Source organism: Ranitomeya variabilis, chromosome 2 (assembly GCF_051348905.1).
Source record: "Ranitomeya variabilis isolate aRanVar5 chromosome 2, aRanVar5.hap1, whole genome shotgun sequence".
Lineage (NCBI taxonomy): Eukaryota > Metazoa > Chordata > Amphibia > Anura > Dendrobatidae > Ranitomeya > Ranitomeya variabilis.
The window spans coordinates 108329848-108346722 of NC_135233.1; the positions used below are offsets into that span (position 1 = coordinate 108329848).

At 47.0% G+C, this 16875-nt stretch overlaps 1 protein-coding gene across 3 annotated transcripts in view; it reads right to left on the minus strand.

The window, feature by feature from the left end:
• CFAP61 (cilia and flagella associated protein 61) overlaps nucleotides 1-16875 on the minus strand; it is a 416189-nt gene that overhangs the window by 26790 nt on the left and 372524 nt on the right. For all 3 annotated transcript variants that reach the window (XM_077282796.1, XM_077282793.1, XM_077282795.1), the window contains one exon: nucleotides 813-903. In XM_077282796.1, coding sequence (XP_077138911.1) covers nucleotides 813-903 — 91 coding nt within the window. The remainder of the gene's footprint in view (nucleotides 1-812; nucleotides 904-16875) is intronic.

Sequence of the window (16875 nt, forward strand, 5' to 3'; positions counted from 1 at the left end):
ATTAGACTTATATCATGCATTGTCACCAGTTTTCCCCTCTGCTGAGCACATCTTCTGCAGTTGACTGTGAGCTTGTGGGAGAAGACTAGCTGCTCTGATATCTTCCATACACTGCACAGCACACAGATGGATTCTTGCTCTTCTTTCCTTAGTGAGCATATAGAAGAAATCAGCAGTAACTTAGAGGAAATTATACAGCAGTAGTGAGTGGTTCAGATGTGAATCCAGCTATGGCCATGGGGCGATGTAAAGGACTTGCTCGAAAGCTCAGCACAATCTTTCTGTGTCCCCCTAAGCTTGTTTTTTCACTCTGCTCTTCACCCTTCCTTTTTTCCATAGAATATAATAGGATACATCACCTTGCTGGCAGTCAGACTTTTCTTGAGCAAGATGAGATGAGCTGTTTATTTTAGAGAGGAGGACAAGTTTAAGACGCAGAGGGAGGGGAAAAAATGGCTCATAAGTGGGGAAATAAGCAGAATCTTTTTATTAGATATATTACAATATATCTTATACTCACCTGGATATTGATTTATGCAAAGTTTGTTGAACATACAGATCAGTTCTCTTTTAACAATATACAGATTTATGAAGCATGTAGGTTTTTCTGCCGCATTCATCACACACATCCACATTTGTGAGTTTATCCATCTCACAGCAAAGTCTCTATATAATTATATTAGTCTGAAGCTAATACATATTGCTGCAGGCTCACATAATCCAGAACAAAGTGGCCTGTCCTAACGAGCTGTGAAGCACTAGGACAAAGTTACGCCTCTTAGAGAACAGGAGATATTAGTGATTTTTCTTACTTTCTTGGATGCTAGGATTTCGCGCACCTCTTGCTGGAAATCAATAAAGCGATCGTGATAGATGGCCATGCACCACGCTTCCATGAAGTAGCTGTTTTGAAAAGAAGAAGAAATTGAGTTATCCAGTGAACCTTTCATTAACAGCTAATAAAGTATTTACCTGATTTTTTTCCCCTTTTTTTTGCTTTCATAATTTACAGCTCAGGGCCCATCAGGATCGTTTGTTCATAAAATGCCTCCCCATAACAGCATGGTCAATCAATTTTTTTAATGGATGTTCCTGATGTACAGCCAGCTCTGGTAATTACATTTAAAGTGGCTTAATTCAGAGCTGTAGCAAGACCCAGTGAAGAATCCTGATTTTATCAGAATTTAAAAGCCTGAAGACCTGTGAGGGACCATGTCTCCATTATCCGGTCTCATTTGAGAAAAGCAGATTGTAGGATTAACTGAACTGGTGCATAAACAAATTAAATTTGTGTAGCCAATGACACAAATGTTGTTCAGCATTAAAGTCTGAGGATTAATACATGACAGAAAAACAGGCCACCGTAGTGCCGCCGAGCCGCAGACGTATTACTACTCTAATTCACAACTTTCTTGTTTTGTGCCAGCTATCCGTTATATAAGCATTATAATTCATGTACAAACATGTGTGCTTCCAGGTCTGTAACCACACGTCCTGACGAACGGTCATGCAGACATAATGTGATATATAACCCTCATGGAGGGGCTTCATTGCCACTTTTTGCTCATAACGAGGGGCAGATTTGTTTGTTTTTTTCCTGATAATTACTAAGTGATAAATCAGTATTCAGTGTCCTGAAAACAATTCAACTACTATATAATCATAATATATTTACTTATTACAGTGACATCCTTCAAGCCCCGTACATGCAAACCCTTAATTAACAGATAAAACTGACTGTATTAGCGGCCATGTCAATATACAAGAGGTCTAATTAGTACGAGGATAAGTATACAAGCTTCCATAGGGATGTTAGTATGAATAGGAATTAGCAAATTCTATTGCATTGCTCTCGTCTCTAATAGGGCTCGTTCACACGAGTGGATTTCATGGACGTCTGCTGTCCGAGGTAAAATTAGACAGCACACTTATAGCATACCTATAGCCCACCTATAGCAGACCTACAGCACACCTACAGTACACTTATAGCACACCTATAGCAGACCTATAGCCCACCTACAGTACACTTATAGCACACCTACAGCCCACTTATAGCACACATACAGCCCACTTATAGCACACATACAGCCCACCTACAGCACACCTACAGCAGACTTATAGCCCACCTACAGCAGACTTATAGCCCACCTACAGCAGACTTATAGCACACCTACAGCCCACCTACAGCCCACTTATAGCACACCTACAGAAGACTTATAGCAAACCTACAGCGCACCTATAGCCCACCTACAGTGCACATACAGCACACCTATATCCCACCTACAGTATACTTATAGCACACCTACAGCGCACCTACAGCCCACTTATAGCCCACCTACAGAAGACTTATAGCACACCTACAGCACACCTATAGCAGACCTACAGCACACCTACAGTACACTTATAGCACACCTATAGCCCGACTACAGCATACTTATAGCACACCTATAGCAGACCTATAGCACACCTACAGTACACTTATAGCACACCTATAGCAGACCTATAGCCCACCTACAGCAGACATACATCACTCCTATAGCACACCTACAGCGCACCTATAGCACACCTACAGCACACCTACAGCGAACCTATAGCAGACCTACATCGCACCTACAGCACACCTACAGCGCACCTATAGCACACTTATAGCACACCTACAGCGAACCTACAGCAGACCTACAGCACTCCTATAGCGCACCTACAGCGCACCTATAGCACACTTATAGTACACCTACAGCGCACCTATAGCATACCTATAGCCCACCTACAGCAGACCTACAGCACTCCTATAGCGTACCTACAGTGCACCTATAGCACACCTACAGCGCACCTATAGCACACCTACAGCGCACCTATAGCACACCTACAGCACACCTACAGCGAACCTATAGCAGACCTACATCGCACCTACAGCACACCTACAGCGAACCTATAGCAGACCTACAGCGCACCTACAGCAGACCTACAGCACTCCTATAGCGCACCTATAGCACACTTATAGTACACCTACAGCGCACCTATAGCATACCTATAGCCCACCTACAGCGTACCTATAGCACACCTACAGCACACCTATAGCATGCCTACAGCGCACCTACAGCAGACCTACAGCGCAGCTATAGTGCACCTATAGCAGACCTACAGCACACCTACAGCGCACCTATAACACACCTACAGCGCACCTATAGCAGACCTACAGCGCACCTATAGCAGACCTACAGCGCACCTATAGCACACCTACAGCGCACCTATTGCAGACCTATAGCACACCTACACGCACCTATAGCAGACCTACAGCACACCTATAGCACACCTACAGCGCACCTATAGCACACCTACAGCGCACCTACAGCAGACCTATAGCACACCTATGCGCACCTATAGCACACCTACAGCAGACCTATAGCACACCTATGCGCACCTATAGCGCACCTACAGCGCACCTATAGCAGAAATACAGTGCACCTATAGCAGACCTATAGCACACCTACATCACTCCTATAGCACACCTATAGAACACCTACAGCGCACCTGTAGCAGAACTACAGTGCACCTATAGCGTGCCTATAGCAGACCTACAGCGCACCTATAGCAGACCTACAGCACACCTATAGCATACCTATAGCGCACCTATAGCACACCTACAGTGCACCTATAGCAGACCTACAGCGCACCTATAGCATACCTATAGCGCACCTATAGCACACCTACAGTGCACCTATAGCAGACCTACAGCGCACCTATAGCAGACCTACAGCACACCTATAGCATGCCTACAGCGCACCTACAGCAGACCTACAGCGCAGCTATAGTGCACCTATAGCAGACCTACAGCACACCTACAGCGCACCTATAACACACCTACAGCGCACCTATAGCAGACCTACAGCGCACCTATAGCAGACCTACAGCGCACCTATAGCACACCTACAGCGCACCTATTGCAGACCTATAGCACACCTACACGCACCTATAGCAGACCTACAGCACACCTATAGCACACCTACAGCGCACCTATAGCACACCTACAGCGCACCTACAGCAGACCTATAGCACACCTATGCGCACCTATAGCACACCTACAGCAGACCTATAGCACACCTATGCGCACCTATAGCGCACCTACAGCGCACCTATAGCAGAAATACAGTGCACCTATAGCAGACCTATAGCACACCTACATCACTCCTATAGCACACCTATAGAACACCTACAGCGCACCTGTAGCAGAACTACAGTGCACCTATAGCGTGCCTATAGCAGACCTACAGCGCACCTATAGCAGACCTACAGCACACCTATAGCATACCTATAGCGCACCTATAGCACACCTACAGTGCACCTATAGCAGACCTACAGCGCACCTATAGCAGACCTATAGCGCACCTATAGCAGACCTACAGCACACATATAGAAGAACTACAGTGCACCTATAGCAGACCTACAGCGCACCTACAGCACACCTGCAGCACACCTATAGCAGAACTACAGTGCACCTATAGCAGACCTATAGCGCACCTATAGCAGACATATAGCAGACCTACAGCACACATATAGCAGAACTACAGTGCACCTATAGCAGACCTACAGCACACTAGCACATCTATAGCGCACCTATAGTAGACCGACAGTGCACCTATAGCACACCTACAGTGCACCTATAGCACACCCACAGCACGCCTATAGCACACTCACAGCACACCTACAGTGCGTCTATAGCACACCTACAGCGCACCTATAGCAGACCTACAGCGCACCTATAGCAGACCTACAGCGCACCTATAGCACACCTACAGCGCACCTATTGCAGACCTATAGCACACCTACACGCACCTATAGCAGACCTACAGCACACCTATAGCACACCTACAGCGCACCTATAGCACACCTACAGCGCACCTACAGCAGACCTATAGCACACCTATGCGCACCTATAGCACACCTACAGCAGACCTATAGCACACCTATGCGCACCTATAGCGCACCTACAGCGCACCTATAGCAGAAATACAGTGCACCTATAGCAGACCTATAGCACACCTACATCACTCCTATAGCACACCTATAGAACACCTACAGCGCACCTGTAGCAGAACTACAGTGCACCTATAGTGTGCCTATAGCAGACCTACAGCGCACCTATAGCAGACCTACAGCACACCTATAGCATACCTATAGCGCACCTATAGCACACCTACAGTGCACCTATAGCAGACCTACAGCGCACCTATAGCAGACCTATAGCGCACCTATAGCAGACCTACAGCACACATATAGAAGAACTACAGTGCACCTATAGCAGACCTACAGCGCACCTACAGCACACCTATAGCAGAACTACAGTGCACCTATAGCAGACCTATAGCGCACCTATAGCAGACATATAGCAGACCTACAGCACACATATAGCAGAACTACAGTGCACCTATAGCAGACCTACAGCACACTAGCACATCTATAGCGCACCTATAGTAGACCGACAGTGCACCTATAGCACACCTACAGTGCACCTATAGCACACCCACAGCACGCCTATAGCACACTCACAGCACACCTACAGTGCGTCTATAGCACACCTACAGCGCACCTATAGCAGACCTACAGTGCACCTATGGCACACCTACAGCGTGCCTATAGCACACCTATAGCACACTTAAAGCGCACCTATAGCAAACCTACAGCACACCCATAGAACACTTACAGCGCACCTATAGCACACTTACAGCGCACCTATAGCACACCTACAGCACACCTATAGCACACTTACAGCGCACCTATAGCACACTTACAGCGCACCTATAGCACACCTACAGCACGACTATAGCACACCTACAGCACACTTATAGCACACTTACAGTGCATCTACAGCACACCTACATCACACCTATAGCACACCTACAGCGCACCTATAGCACACCTACAGCACACCTACAGTGCGCCTATAGCACACCTACAGCACACCTATAGCAGACCTACAGTGCACCTATGGCACACCTACAGCGTGCCTATAGCACACTTAAAGCGCACCTATAGCAAACCTACAGCACACCTATATCACACAGCGCACCTATAGCACACCTACAGCGCACCTATAGCACACTTACAGCGCACCTATAGCACACTTACAGTGCACCTATAGCACACTTACAGCGCACCTATAGCACACCTACAGCACACTTATAGCACACTTACAGTGCATCTACAGCACACCTACATCACACCTACAGCACACCTACAGCGCACCTATAGCACACCTACAGCACACCTACAGCACACTTACAGCACACCTATAGCAGACCTACAGCGCACCTATAGCACACCTACAGCACACTGACCAATTGTATTCAATAGGGCTATTTAGATTTTTTTTTTCACATGCACTGAGTGTGCAAAAATTCACAGCGTGCACAATTTTCTTTCGTATTTCAGATGAGACTTGTTTGATGAGGACAACCTCTATTTAGAACGACGCCAGGTCAGTAATAAGGTTGTCGTAGAAGTCTTTAGTGATCAGCTGTTGTTGCCAATCTTCAATGCGGTGTATGAAGAGGTCCATATACATTTTATAATTTTTATCTGCAATTTTGTATGTGGCTCTCTGCTTTCATTATTAGAGTGGGTCCTAATAAGATTTTCCATCATGAGGAATTCCCTTTAATTTAAAAAAAATAATGAATTTCCTGCTCACATTGTGTAACTAGGCCACAGTAATACCATTACTGCATATGTTAAATATACGGTACATATAATATATAATATAAAACCTGGAGATAACAAAACAGGAGAAGAACTTGGGTATTCTAGTTACAAGTAACATAAGTAGCTGTACTCAATGTCAAGTAACAGCCGCAAAAGCAATGATATTATAAAGTATAAAAAGAGAGATACAACTTGCCAATCCCAATGTATTATTACCCCTCTATAAATCCCTAGTAAGGCCGCATACTGAACATGATATTTAGTTTTGGGGTCCACAAGGAAAAATGGATATAGGGGAGGGAGAGGAGATTTGTAGTGATCAACAAAATTATTAAATGGGATATGAAGTCCCTAATCATAAATACACCTTAAATGTGAATTATGAATACATATATGTTATCAATACAAAAAAGCTGACATAGGATTTTATTATTCTAAGAACTGTACAAAGACCAAGGAACATTCACCAGGTCTGGAGGAAAGGTGTTGTAGACAGCAATACAGAGAAGAATTCTGTACTATTACAGCAGTCAGACTTTGAATTCTCTACACCAAAGGTGGGAAACCTTTATCTCTGCCAAGGGCCATTTGGATATTTACTGTATACCATCCTTCGGGGGGCATACACATCGCACGTTGACTCAGCCCACACAATACGTCCTGACGCTGGCACTAGTGTCAGGCTGTAATCTTTCATTGCATGCGCTATGTGCTCGTGCTCACAGAGCAAGAAGAAATTAAAGACTCGGCAGCCATCAAAACACAGCTGCCGTCCCAAGCACTGCAGTCCCCGGGAATCTACCCAGGGGCAAGAGAAAAGGTCATCATGGGCCATTTACGGCCTGAGGTTCCCCATCGCTGCTCTATACCAACAGGTAAAAACTGCAGATACTGTGACAGCATTAAGAGAAGGGGCTAGATGCCTATCTAACCACTAATGATGTATAAAATTACATTTGTTTGTTATGAATCCAATTATATTTAAAAACAGATTTTTTGTTTTGTTTTTTTTGTTTGTTTAAAAAATATCCACTCGTTGCCATCTGCAGATTTTTATAAACATCACTCTAATGTAATATCTAGAATCGTTCCTGCATGTACCCAAAATATCGGTCACTGTAACAGGGAGAGATGTTACCACTGTATTGCACTGTATGTGCTGTACGCAGCTCACTGTCTCTGAATAAATAACATTTTTATGCTGGACTTTTTTTTAAATTATAAAGTTACCATATTTAATATTTTCCAAAGAGAAAAAAACTGTTCTTAACGTTTTAAGCTGCAGCCCAATAAAATGATTGTCCGGATTCACACGATAAAGGATTCAATTACTCCTAATTAGGTAAATAGAATTAAACTGAACTGTTCTCGACTTAATATGGTTTCTAGACAGAGATTATCCTGGACAATATATTAGGTGTACAAATCATATTAAGCTTGTTCTGCAGTCTTCTTTGGGTGTGTGGTGAATTACATGTGCTACTATATATACAGATTATATTTATTCCAGGCTATTTTCAGAAAAAAAAATCCCCATAACATTAAAGACAATTTGTGCAATTATTACTGTTATAAGTTGCATATTGATTTTTGATTAGATAAATGTTGTCCCTAATGGAAGTTTTTGGGGAAACAAATCATAACACCGTCAGATATAACTAATGTTTATGTTGACTGTAAGGCTGCCGTCAGACTAGCAGTATTTGGTCAGTATTTTACATCAGTATTTGTAAGACAAAACCAGTAGTGGGTGATAAATGCAGAAGTGGTGACGTGTTTCTATAAGGCTATGTCTCCACGGTCCGTTTTGCCGGCGGGATCGCCGCAGCGGCGAAGCCGCTCGGCGCTAAGCCCCTTAATGGGACGCGATGGTGCCGGATGTGTACAGTACACATCCGGGATCATCGCACCCCTCGCCATAGGGCCCTGTGATATGCCTTGCGGGGACGCTGCGTCCCCGCAAGGTGTACGGACATGCTGCGTTCTGAAAAGACGCGCAGCATGTCCGGAGTCGCAGGGCCGCCGCGTGCGGGTTTCCACGCATAGTGGAGACGGGATTTCATAAAATCCCCTCCACTATGCTGGAACATCTGGACGCTGCTTGTTTGACGCTGCAGCGTCAAACAAGCAGCGTTTACTGACCGTGGAAACATACCCTTATACTTTTCCTCTGTTTGTTCCACTCCTGGTTTTGGCTTACAAATACTGATGTAAAATACTGACCAAATATGGCTAGTGTGAGCGCAGCCTAAAGTTCGGGGTTCGTTTCAGACATCTAGTGTCCGTTGCCGAACTCCGAACACAGACTTTTTCCCGGGAGTCCATTTTACTGTTCTTGTACGATGCCAAATAAAGTTTGTTGAAAGGCTGCAGTGCAGCCAATCAACAAGCTTTTAGGCTATGTGCACTCCCGAAGCCAACATAGCATGACTGACCGATGCAAAAAGTGACCCGGCCTGTATAAACGCGGGATCAAGGGAGGCGCCGCCATTGTGCTCTCACTAGAGTAGGAACAGGACGCTGCTCGAGTGAGAAACAGTGTAAAACGAAAAAAAAAAACGACGTGGGGACCCCCTATTTTTAATAACAAGCAAAGGGAAAGCAGTGGATCTTCCCAGCCTATTAATGTCAGCCCCCAGCTTTCTGCTTTGCCTTTGCTGGTTATTAAAAATGGGAGGAACCTAAAAAAATGACTTGGGACCCCCTTATTTTTAATAACCAGGTAAGGCAAAGCAGAAAGCTGGGGGCTGATATTAATAGGCTGGGAAGGTGCATGAATATTGCCCCCTTCCCAGGCTAATAAAACCAGCCCTCAGCCACCCCAGAAATGGGACATCAATTAGATGAGACAATTTTGGCGCTTAGAATTTGCTCTTCCCAATTTCCCTGGTGCAGTGGCAATCGGAGTAATGGTTTGGGGGTTAATGTCAGCTGTATAATGTTAGCTGGCATCAAGCCTAGAGGATAGAAATCGAGAGGCGTCTATCAGACACGCCCCATTATTAACACCGAATTTCAAAACAAAAAAAAACAGGGAAAAAAAGTTGTTTTAAATAAAGACTCCCTGACACATTCACTGGTCCACCCATGTATTAAAAAAAAATCCCTGCAGCTTCAATGTAATCCACTGTGGTTCCCATGACGTCCAGAGATTGTTCAAACTATGGAGCATTGTTCTGACTAGCAAAAACTGATCCTGGGTGACAGTGCAGAGGCCTCTTTATCCGTTTATCAAAGGGTCACCAAAAGGAAGAATCTCCCACCAGAGCAGTGGGCGGACGTCCCGGCACAATACTGAACGGGGGAGCCACAAAAGGCCTACTATGGTTTAGCCTTACAGGACACAAAAAAATATGCAACATTGAAAACAGAAATTTTGACGTGCTTGCGGGTGACAATGTCTGTCATGGCACAACGGTCCACTGCTGGGCATATCACCGTGACAAATCCCCTTGCTCAAAAATGTTTGATCTGCTGCACCTCGTCCAAAAATGGTTGCAGCCGGAGTCCTCTTCTCCAGTGCAGATGGTAGAGCGAGTTGTAAGAACCGGTTCGTGCACTTCCTTCTGAACCCGATATAGACTTGGGTTGCGCAGGGACATCCCTGGAATGCCGATGACTTGGTCGGACAGGTCTAGAGGTATCAGGGGGTTGAAGCTTCCTTGAGGAGGAGGACACCCACTCCATGCTGAGGGTACCATCAGGGGGTAGAGGCTAAAAAGGGGTTGGGGCGTCCAAAATCCAATTGGGGCGATGGAGGTCATGTCAAGGGTCTTATCGGGGGATGTAATTTGCTGGAGGTGTCATGTCCAGGTCATATAGCTGCCCATTGTTCCCTGACCACCGAGCATATGGACTGTAGCATGGGACACCGGTGTTCATTCTACGCTTATCCGGCCTGCACTGTAGAATGTCCACTCGGCGAGGGGCCCCAAGCTTTTACTGTAAGGGTATGTGCACACGTCAGGATTTCTTGCAGAAATTTTCCTGACAAAAAAGGACATTTCTGCCAGAAATCCGCATGCGTTTTTTTCACGTTTTTGACGCGGTTTTGACGCGTTTTTGTGCGGTTTTTCCCAATGCATAGAACAGCGGGAAAAAGGCGGAAAATCCGCAAAATTAATGAACATGCTGCTTTTTTACCACAATGCGTTTTTTTCGCGGAAAAAAATGCACCATGTGCACAACACATGCAGAATGCATTCTAATTGATAGGATGCATAATGTATGCGTTTTTAATTAGCTTCTATAGCTTTTGTATCGCGAAAAAAAACGCGAAAAAACCTGAACGTGTGCACATACCCTAAAAAGTGAATAGTCTGTAAATAACTGCACTATTGGGGAGTTTAGTAACTCTTGTGACGGCCACACTCCCTCTCCAATTGATCACTGGGAAGAAGATGGGAATCCGCTGCATTCATGGGGATGCTAAAGACTATCCAGTGGCCAGAGTGGTCATTGAGATGGCTCGAGGTACTGAGTCCCATGAGGTCGATGTTGTCCAGAATTTATTGCACCCAATTATCATAGGCCAGACTTTTGTGTTATTTTGGGACTTGTGGGGGAGGGGCGGAGATCATGATTGCTCGGATAAGAGATGGGTTACATACAATAATGTAACTGTTACAAATGATATAGCATAGGAGCTGGGGCCACCACCAGATTTACTTACTCTATGATGAGAGGGAAATTAGTGTACCGAGTTACTAAGGTCAGAGAGGAAATAGTGGAGCAATTGTTGGTACCACGACCCTATAGACGGAGGGTGTTGGACATGTCCCATTCATATTTCTTGGGTGGCCACTTGGGTGTTGAGAAAACCCAAGAACGGGTAATGCGGATGTTCTATTGACCCAGATGTCACAGAGAAATCCTAGGGTATAGGAAGTCCTGTCCCACCTGCCAATTAACTGCTCTCAACTCTCACTTCCAATATCCCTTTGTGCCAATACCAATCAAGGAATGGCAAGAAACGGACCCCACTGAAACTCCATGTTCACTGGTTAAGCCAGAAGATGAACTTGAAGTCATAATAGCCAGCACACGGTAGAAGGCCCCAAAACAGCAATGTCGGGAATTGATGCAGCAGAACTGGGACCTGTTCTCAGATTTGCCGAGGTGTACAGATGTTATAGAACATGAGGTTCATGTGCGGGTGAATTCAAAGCCCTACCGAAATCCAGAGGTCCGCTGAGAACTGATCTCCAAGGAAGTGAAGTGGATGTTGAATTTTGAAGTCACTGAGGAATCTAAGAGCGGCTGGTCTAACGCAGGTGTCCTTGTTCCAAAACCCAATGGAGAATGTAGATTCTGTAATGACTATCGGAAACTGAACGAAGTCTCCAAATTTGACTTATATCCGATGCCAAGTCTCGATGAGCTGATCAAGAGACTTGGGCCAACAAGGTAAATAACCACCTTGGATCTAAGAAAGCGATACTGGCAAATCCCCATGTCACAAGAAGCCAAGGAGAAGATGGAGTTGTCTTCACCTGACGGTTGCTTCCAATAAGTCTGTTAGGGCTGGCGGAACGCACCGAGTAAATAGAGATGTTATTTGGTGCGTTCGCAGCCCGGGGTCCACCGTGCAGGAGAGAACCCGCTACTGGCAAATGGCGGCACTATATGGCGGTAGAAGCGAACTCTGTTGCTTCACAGAGTCGCAATAAAGAAAGAACTGTGTCCTGTTAAACATCACAGGAATACACAGCAACTGCTGAGCAAATAGCAGCTTGTGGTCACACAGTCAGGGAGGCAATCATACAATCTCCTCACCGGAGGAGCCGGTATTCTAAGTGGCTTATTTCAGCCGGGGCCCTGAAACCATACACACAATCTCCTCACCGGAGGTGCCGGTATACTAAGTGGCTTATTTCAGCCGGGTCCCTGAATACACACACGAGTGACTCATGACATGAATTGATACTAGTGCATGGCCGTGGGGCCATGCGAACCTTTTATAGATGCAGCAAGTACAGGGCCTTCCTAGAAGGACCAATGAGAGGCTGCCACAGAGCCTGAGCACCTTCAGGACCTTCCTGGAGAACCAATGGGTTTTGCTGCAATATCCAAGCATGTGACCCTCGATCTCCAATGAGAGATCTTACCCTGGGCATGCTTAGAAGGGGAAAAGCAGGACTTAGTCCCAAAAGCGTCTGCTCGCCGCTGCCCAGCACTGGCTTCAATGGCAGAAGCTGGAAAAGCAGCAGCAACCCTTTGCACAGAGTCAGACTGAGCGAGATGCTGGGACCTACGTCTCCGTTGAGCAGGCTCCACTGCGACAGGAGAAGAATGGGAGACTGCAGTGGAGATGGCCCAAGATTCCCCCTGTGCAGAGGCGGGAACTCGACCCCTAACATTACCCCCCTTCCTAGGACCCCCCTCCTTGGACCTTGCTACGCTCGAAGGCAGCAATAAGCTGCGGAGCCTGAATATACTCAGCAGGCTCCCAGGACCTGACCTCAGGACCATAACCCTTCCAGTCCACCAAATAAAATTTTTTGCCACATACCACCTTGCACCCCAAAATAGCGTTCACCTCGTAATCATCCGTAGACGAACCCGATGTCCCAGCAGATGACTCGGAAAACCAGGATATGTATACGGGCTTCAAGAGGGACACATGAAAGGTGTCGGTGATACCCAGGCGTGGTGGAAGGGCCAGACGGTAGACCACTGAGTTAACCTGTTCGAGGACCTTGAAAGGGCCCAAGTAGCGAGGTGCAAACTTAGTGGACTCAACTCGCAGCCTGATGTTACGGGCGGAGAGCCACACTAAGTCGCCGGGAGCAAAGGTCAGAGCGGGGCGCCGATGAGCATCGGCGGAGGACCTCATTCTCTCCTTGGAGGCCCGAATGGCATCCTGAGTGCGGTCCCAAATATCCCGTGCCTCCACAGCCCAGTCTGCCACCCTGGAGTCGGCGAAAAACACGGGCATAGGCACAGATACCCGCGGATGCTGACCATAGTTAAGGAGGAATGGGGTTTGTCCAGTGGAGTCGGCTACGGCGTTGTTCAGCTCAAACTCCGCCCACGATAGCAAAGATGCCCAGTCATCCTGCCTGGCTGAGGCAAAATGTTGCAGATATGTGACCAAGGTCTGGTTGGCCCTCTCTACCAACCCATTCGTCTCGGGATGATATGCGGAAGAGAGATTCAACTCAATGCTGAGAAGACGACAAAGCTCTCTCCAGAACCGAGACGCAAACTGGGGACCACGGTCACTGACAATTTTGTCCGGCATACCGTGTAGGCGGAAGATGTGTTTTATGAACAACGCTGCCAAGGCCCGTGCAGAAGGTAGCCGTGGAAGCGGCACCAAATGCACCATTTTAGAAAAATGATCGGTGATAACCCAAATGATGGTACAGCCACGAGACTTGGGCAAACCCACCACAAAGTCCATCCCGACCATCTCCCAGGGCCTGTCTGCCACTGGCAAGAGATAGAGTAACCCAGCTGGCCGTTGTCGAGGAGACTTATTTTTGGCGCAGGAGACACACGCCCGAATATAATCTCCGACGTCACGGACCATATGTGGCCACCAGTACGTTCTCGCCAGCAGCTCAGATGTCCTCTTTGTCCCAAAGTGTCCACCCACCCTGGACGAATGAGCCCAAGAGAGAACCTCCGGTCGCAAATTAATGGGTACAAAAGTCTTTCCTGGAGGTACAGACTCTAGCGAAACCGGAGCTACGGTTCTCAGGCTCTCAGAAGAGACAATAAGCCGAGGCTCCCCTTCCTCCTCCAGTGAGATAATGGAGGGTCAAGTGGAACTGGGAGAAGAACAAGGACCATCTGGCCTGACGAGAATTTAGCCGCTGGGCTGTTTGTAAATAAACCAAATTTTTGTGGTTCGTGAAGACTTGGAAGGGAAAGTGAGCCCCCTCCAAAAGATGTCTCCACTCCGAGAAGGCTAACTTCATTGCTAGCAACTCCCTGTCCCCGATGGAATAATTCCTCTCCGCTGGTGTGGTACGATGAGGCATCCACCTCCATTATAAACGGCTTATCAACATTGGGACAATGTAGGATGTAGGATGGGAGCGCTAGCAAAATGAGACTTAATAGAAGAAAAAGCCTTGGAGACCTCTTCAGACCACAATTTGGGATTTGCTCCCCTCTTGGTGAGGGCTACCAAGGGAGCTACCAAAGTTGAGAAGTGGGGAATGAACTGACGATAGTAATTTATGAACCCCATAAAGCGCTGCACCGCTTTAAGAGAATGGGGTTCTTGCCAGTCCATCACAGCCTGTAGTTTGGCAGGATCCATAGCCAATCCCTGGGCGGAGATGATATAACCAAGGAAAGGTAAAGACTCCTGCTCAAACATACACTTCTCCAACTTTGCATAGAGGGAATTTGCCCGTAAGAGGTCGAAGACTCTGCCAACATCTCTCCGGTGGGAGTCAGTATCTGGAGAGAAGATGAGAATATCATCCAGATAGACTACGACCGAGGTGGAGAGCATATCCCGGAAGATATCGTTAACAAAGTTTTGGAAAATGGCTGGGGCATTACAGAGCCCGAAGGGCATCACCAGATACTCATAGTGCCCATCCCTGGTATTAAATGCCGTCTTCCATTCGTCCCCCTCACGGATGCGAATCAGGTTATAAGCACCCCGCAGATCTAATTTGGTAAATACCCTTGCTCCCCGTAGCCTATCAAAGAGCTCGGAAATCAGAGGCAACGGGTACTTATTCTTAACGGTGATGGCGTTAAGACCCCTGTAATCTATGCATGGGCGTAATTCTCCATTCTTCTTCTGCACGAAGAAAAACCCCGTCCCAGCAGGTGACACTGACTTCCTAATGAACCCTCTTGCCAAATTATCCTGGATGTATTGGGACATAGCCTCCGTTTCCAGGAGAGAGAGGGGATAGACCCGTCCCCGAGGAGGTTCTGCTCCAGGCAAGAGAATAAAGCAACAGTCATAGGGGCGGTGAGGCGGAAGGGTCTCCGCAGCCTTTTTGGAGATGACGTCTGCATAGGACCAATAGCACTTGGGAAGCGAAGAGAGATCTGCGGGTATCTCAGTAGTGGAAACCTGAACGCACTCCCTCACACATCTGCCCTTACATGAATCACTCCAACCCAATATCCTCCCTGAGGTCCACTCAATATGTGGGGAGTGGGAACGGAGCCAGGGTATTCCCAGTAGAATCTCATCCATTCCCTCAAGAAGAACAAGAAGGGAAATAATCTCATGGTGGGAAGGGGACATGGACAACGTGAAAGGGACAGTCTGGTGTGTGATTTGTGAGGGAAGTCTTGACCCATTCACTACTCTAACAGTCACCGGTTTGGCAAGCATCACCAAAGGTATTGCATGGCGCAGAGCAAAAGCAGAGGACATGAAATTCCCCTCTGCTCCAGAGTCCACACAAAGCTCGACTGTCAGAGAGGATGAGCCAAACGTGATTGTCCCTTTAAAGGACAACTTGGAGGAAAATGCCGCTGTGTCTAGTGAACCTCCTCCAATGGTCACTAGACGCGATCACTTTCCCGACCGCCGTGGACATTTATAGGCATAATGTCCTTGTTGTTGGCAATCTTTACAAGCAACGGGTACTCGAGCGGTCCGAGACTTAGGTCCCGCTCGAGAAACCTCCATGGCCTCATGGGTGTCAGACGCCTGAACAGGAGATTCTAAAGGACTGGTGAAGGTAGGAGCCAGCCGAAACCTCTGCCTACACTGGGTCCGCTCTAACCTCCGCTTGTTAAAATGGAGGTCAATGCGGGTAGATATAGAAATGAGTTCCTCCAGTGTGGCGGGAATCTCCCTGGTGGCCAAGGCGTCCTTCACATGGTCTGCCAGTCCTTTCCAGAACACCGGAATTAGGACTTTATCTGGCCATTCCAGCTCTGAGACCAGAGTCCGGAATTGGACGGCGAACTGGCTGACCATGGACGAACCCTGCGTTATTGCCAACAATTGGAACGCGGTATCGTGGGTGACACGAGGTCCCCAAAAGACCTGTTTCAGAGCATCCAGGAAGAGAGGAGAACTCTGCACCACACGATCATTATGCTCCCAGAGCGGCGTTGCCCACTCCAACGTCCTGCCCGACAAAAAGGATAAAATAAATCCCACTTTCGCCCGTTCCGTAGGAAAACGTGCAGCCAGGAGCTCTAGATGTATGGAGCACTGACTCACGTATCGCCGACATAGCT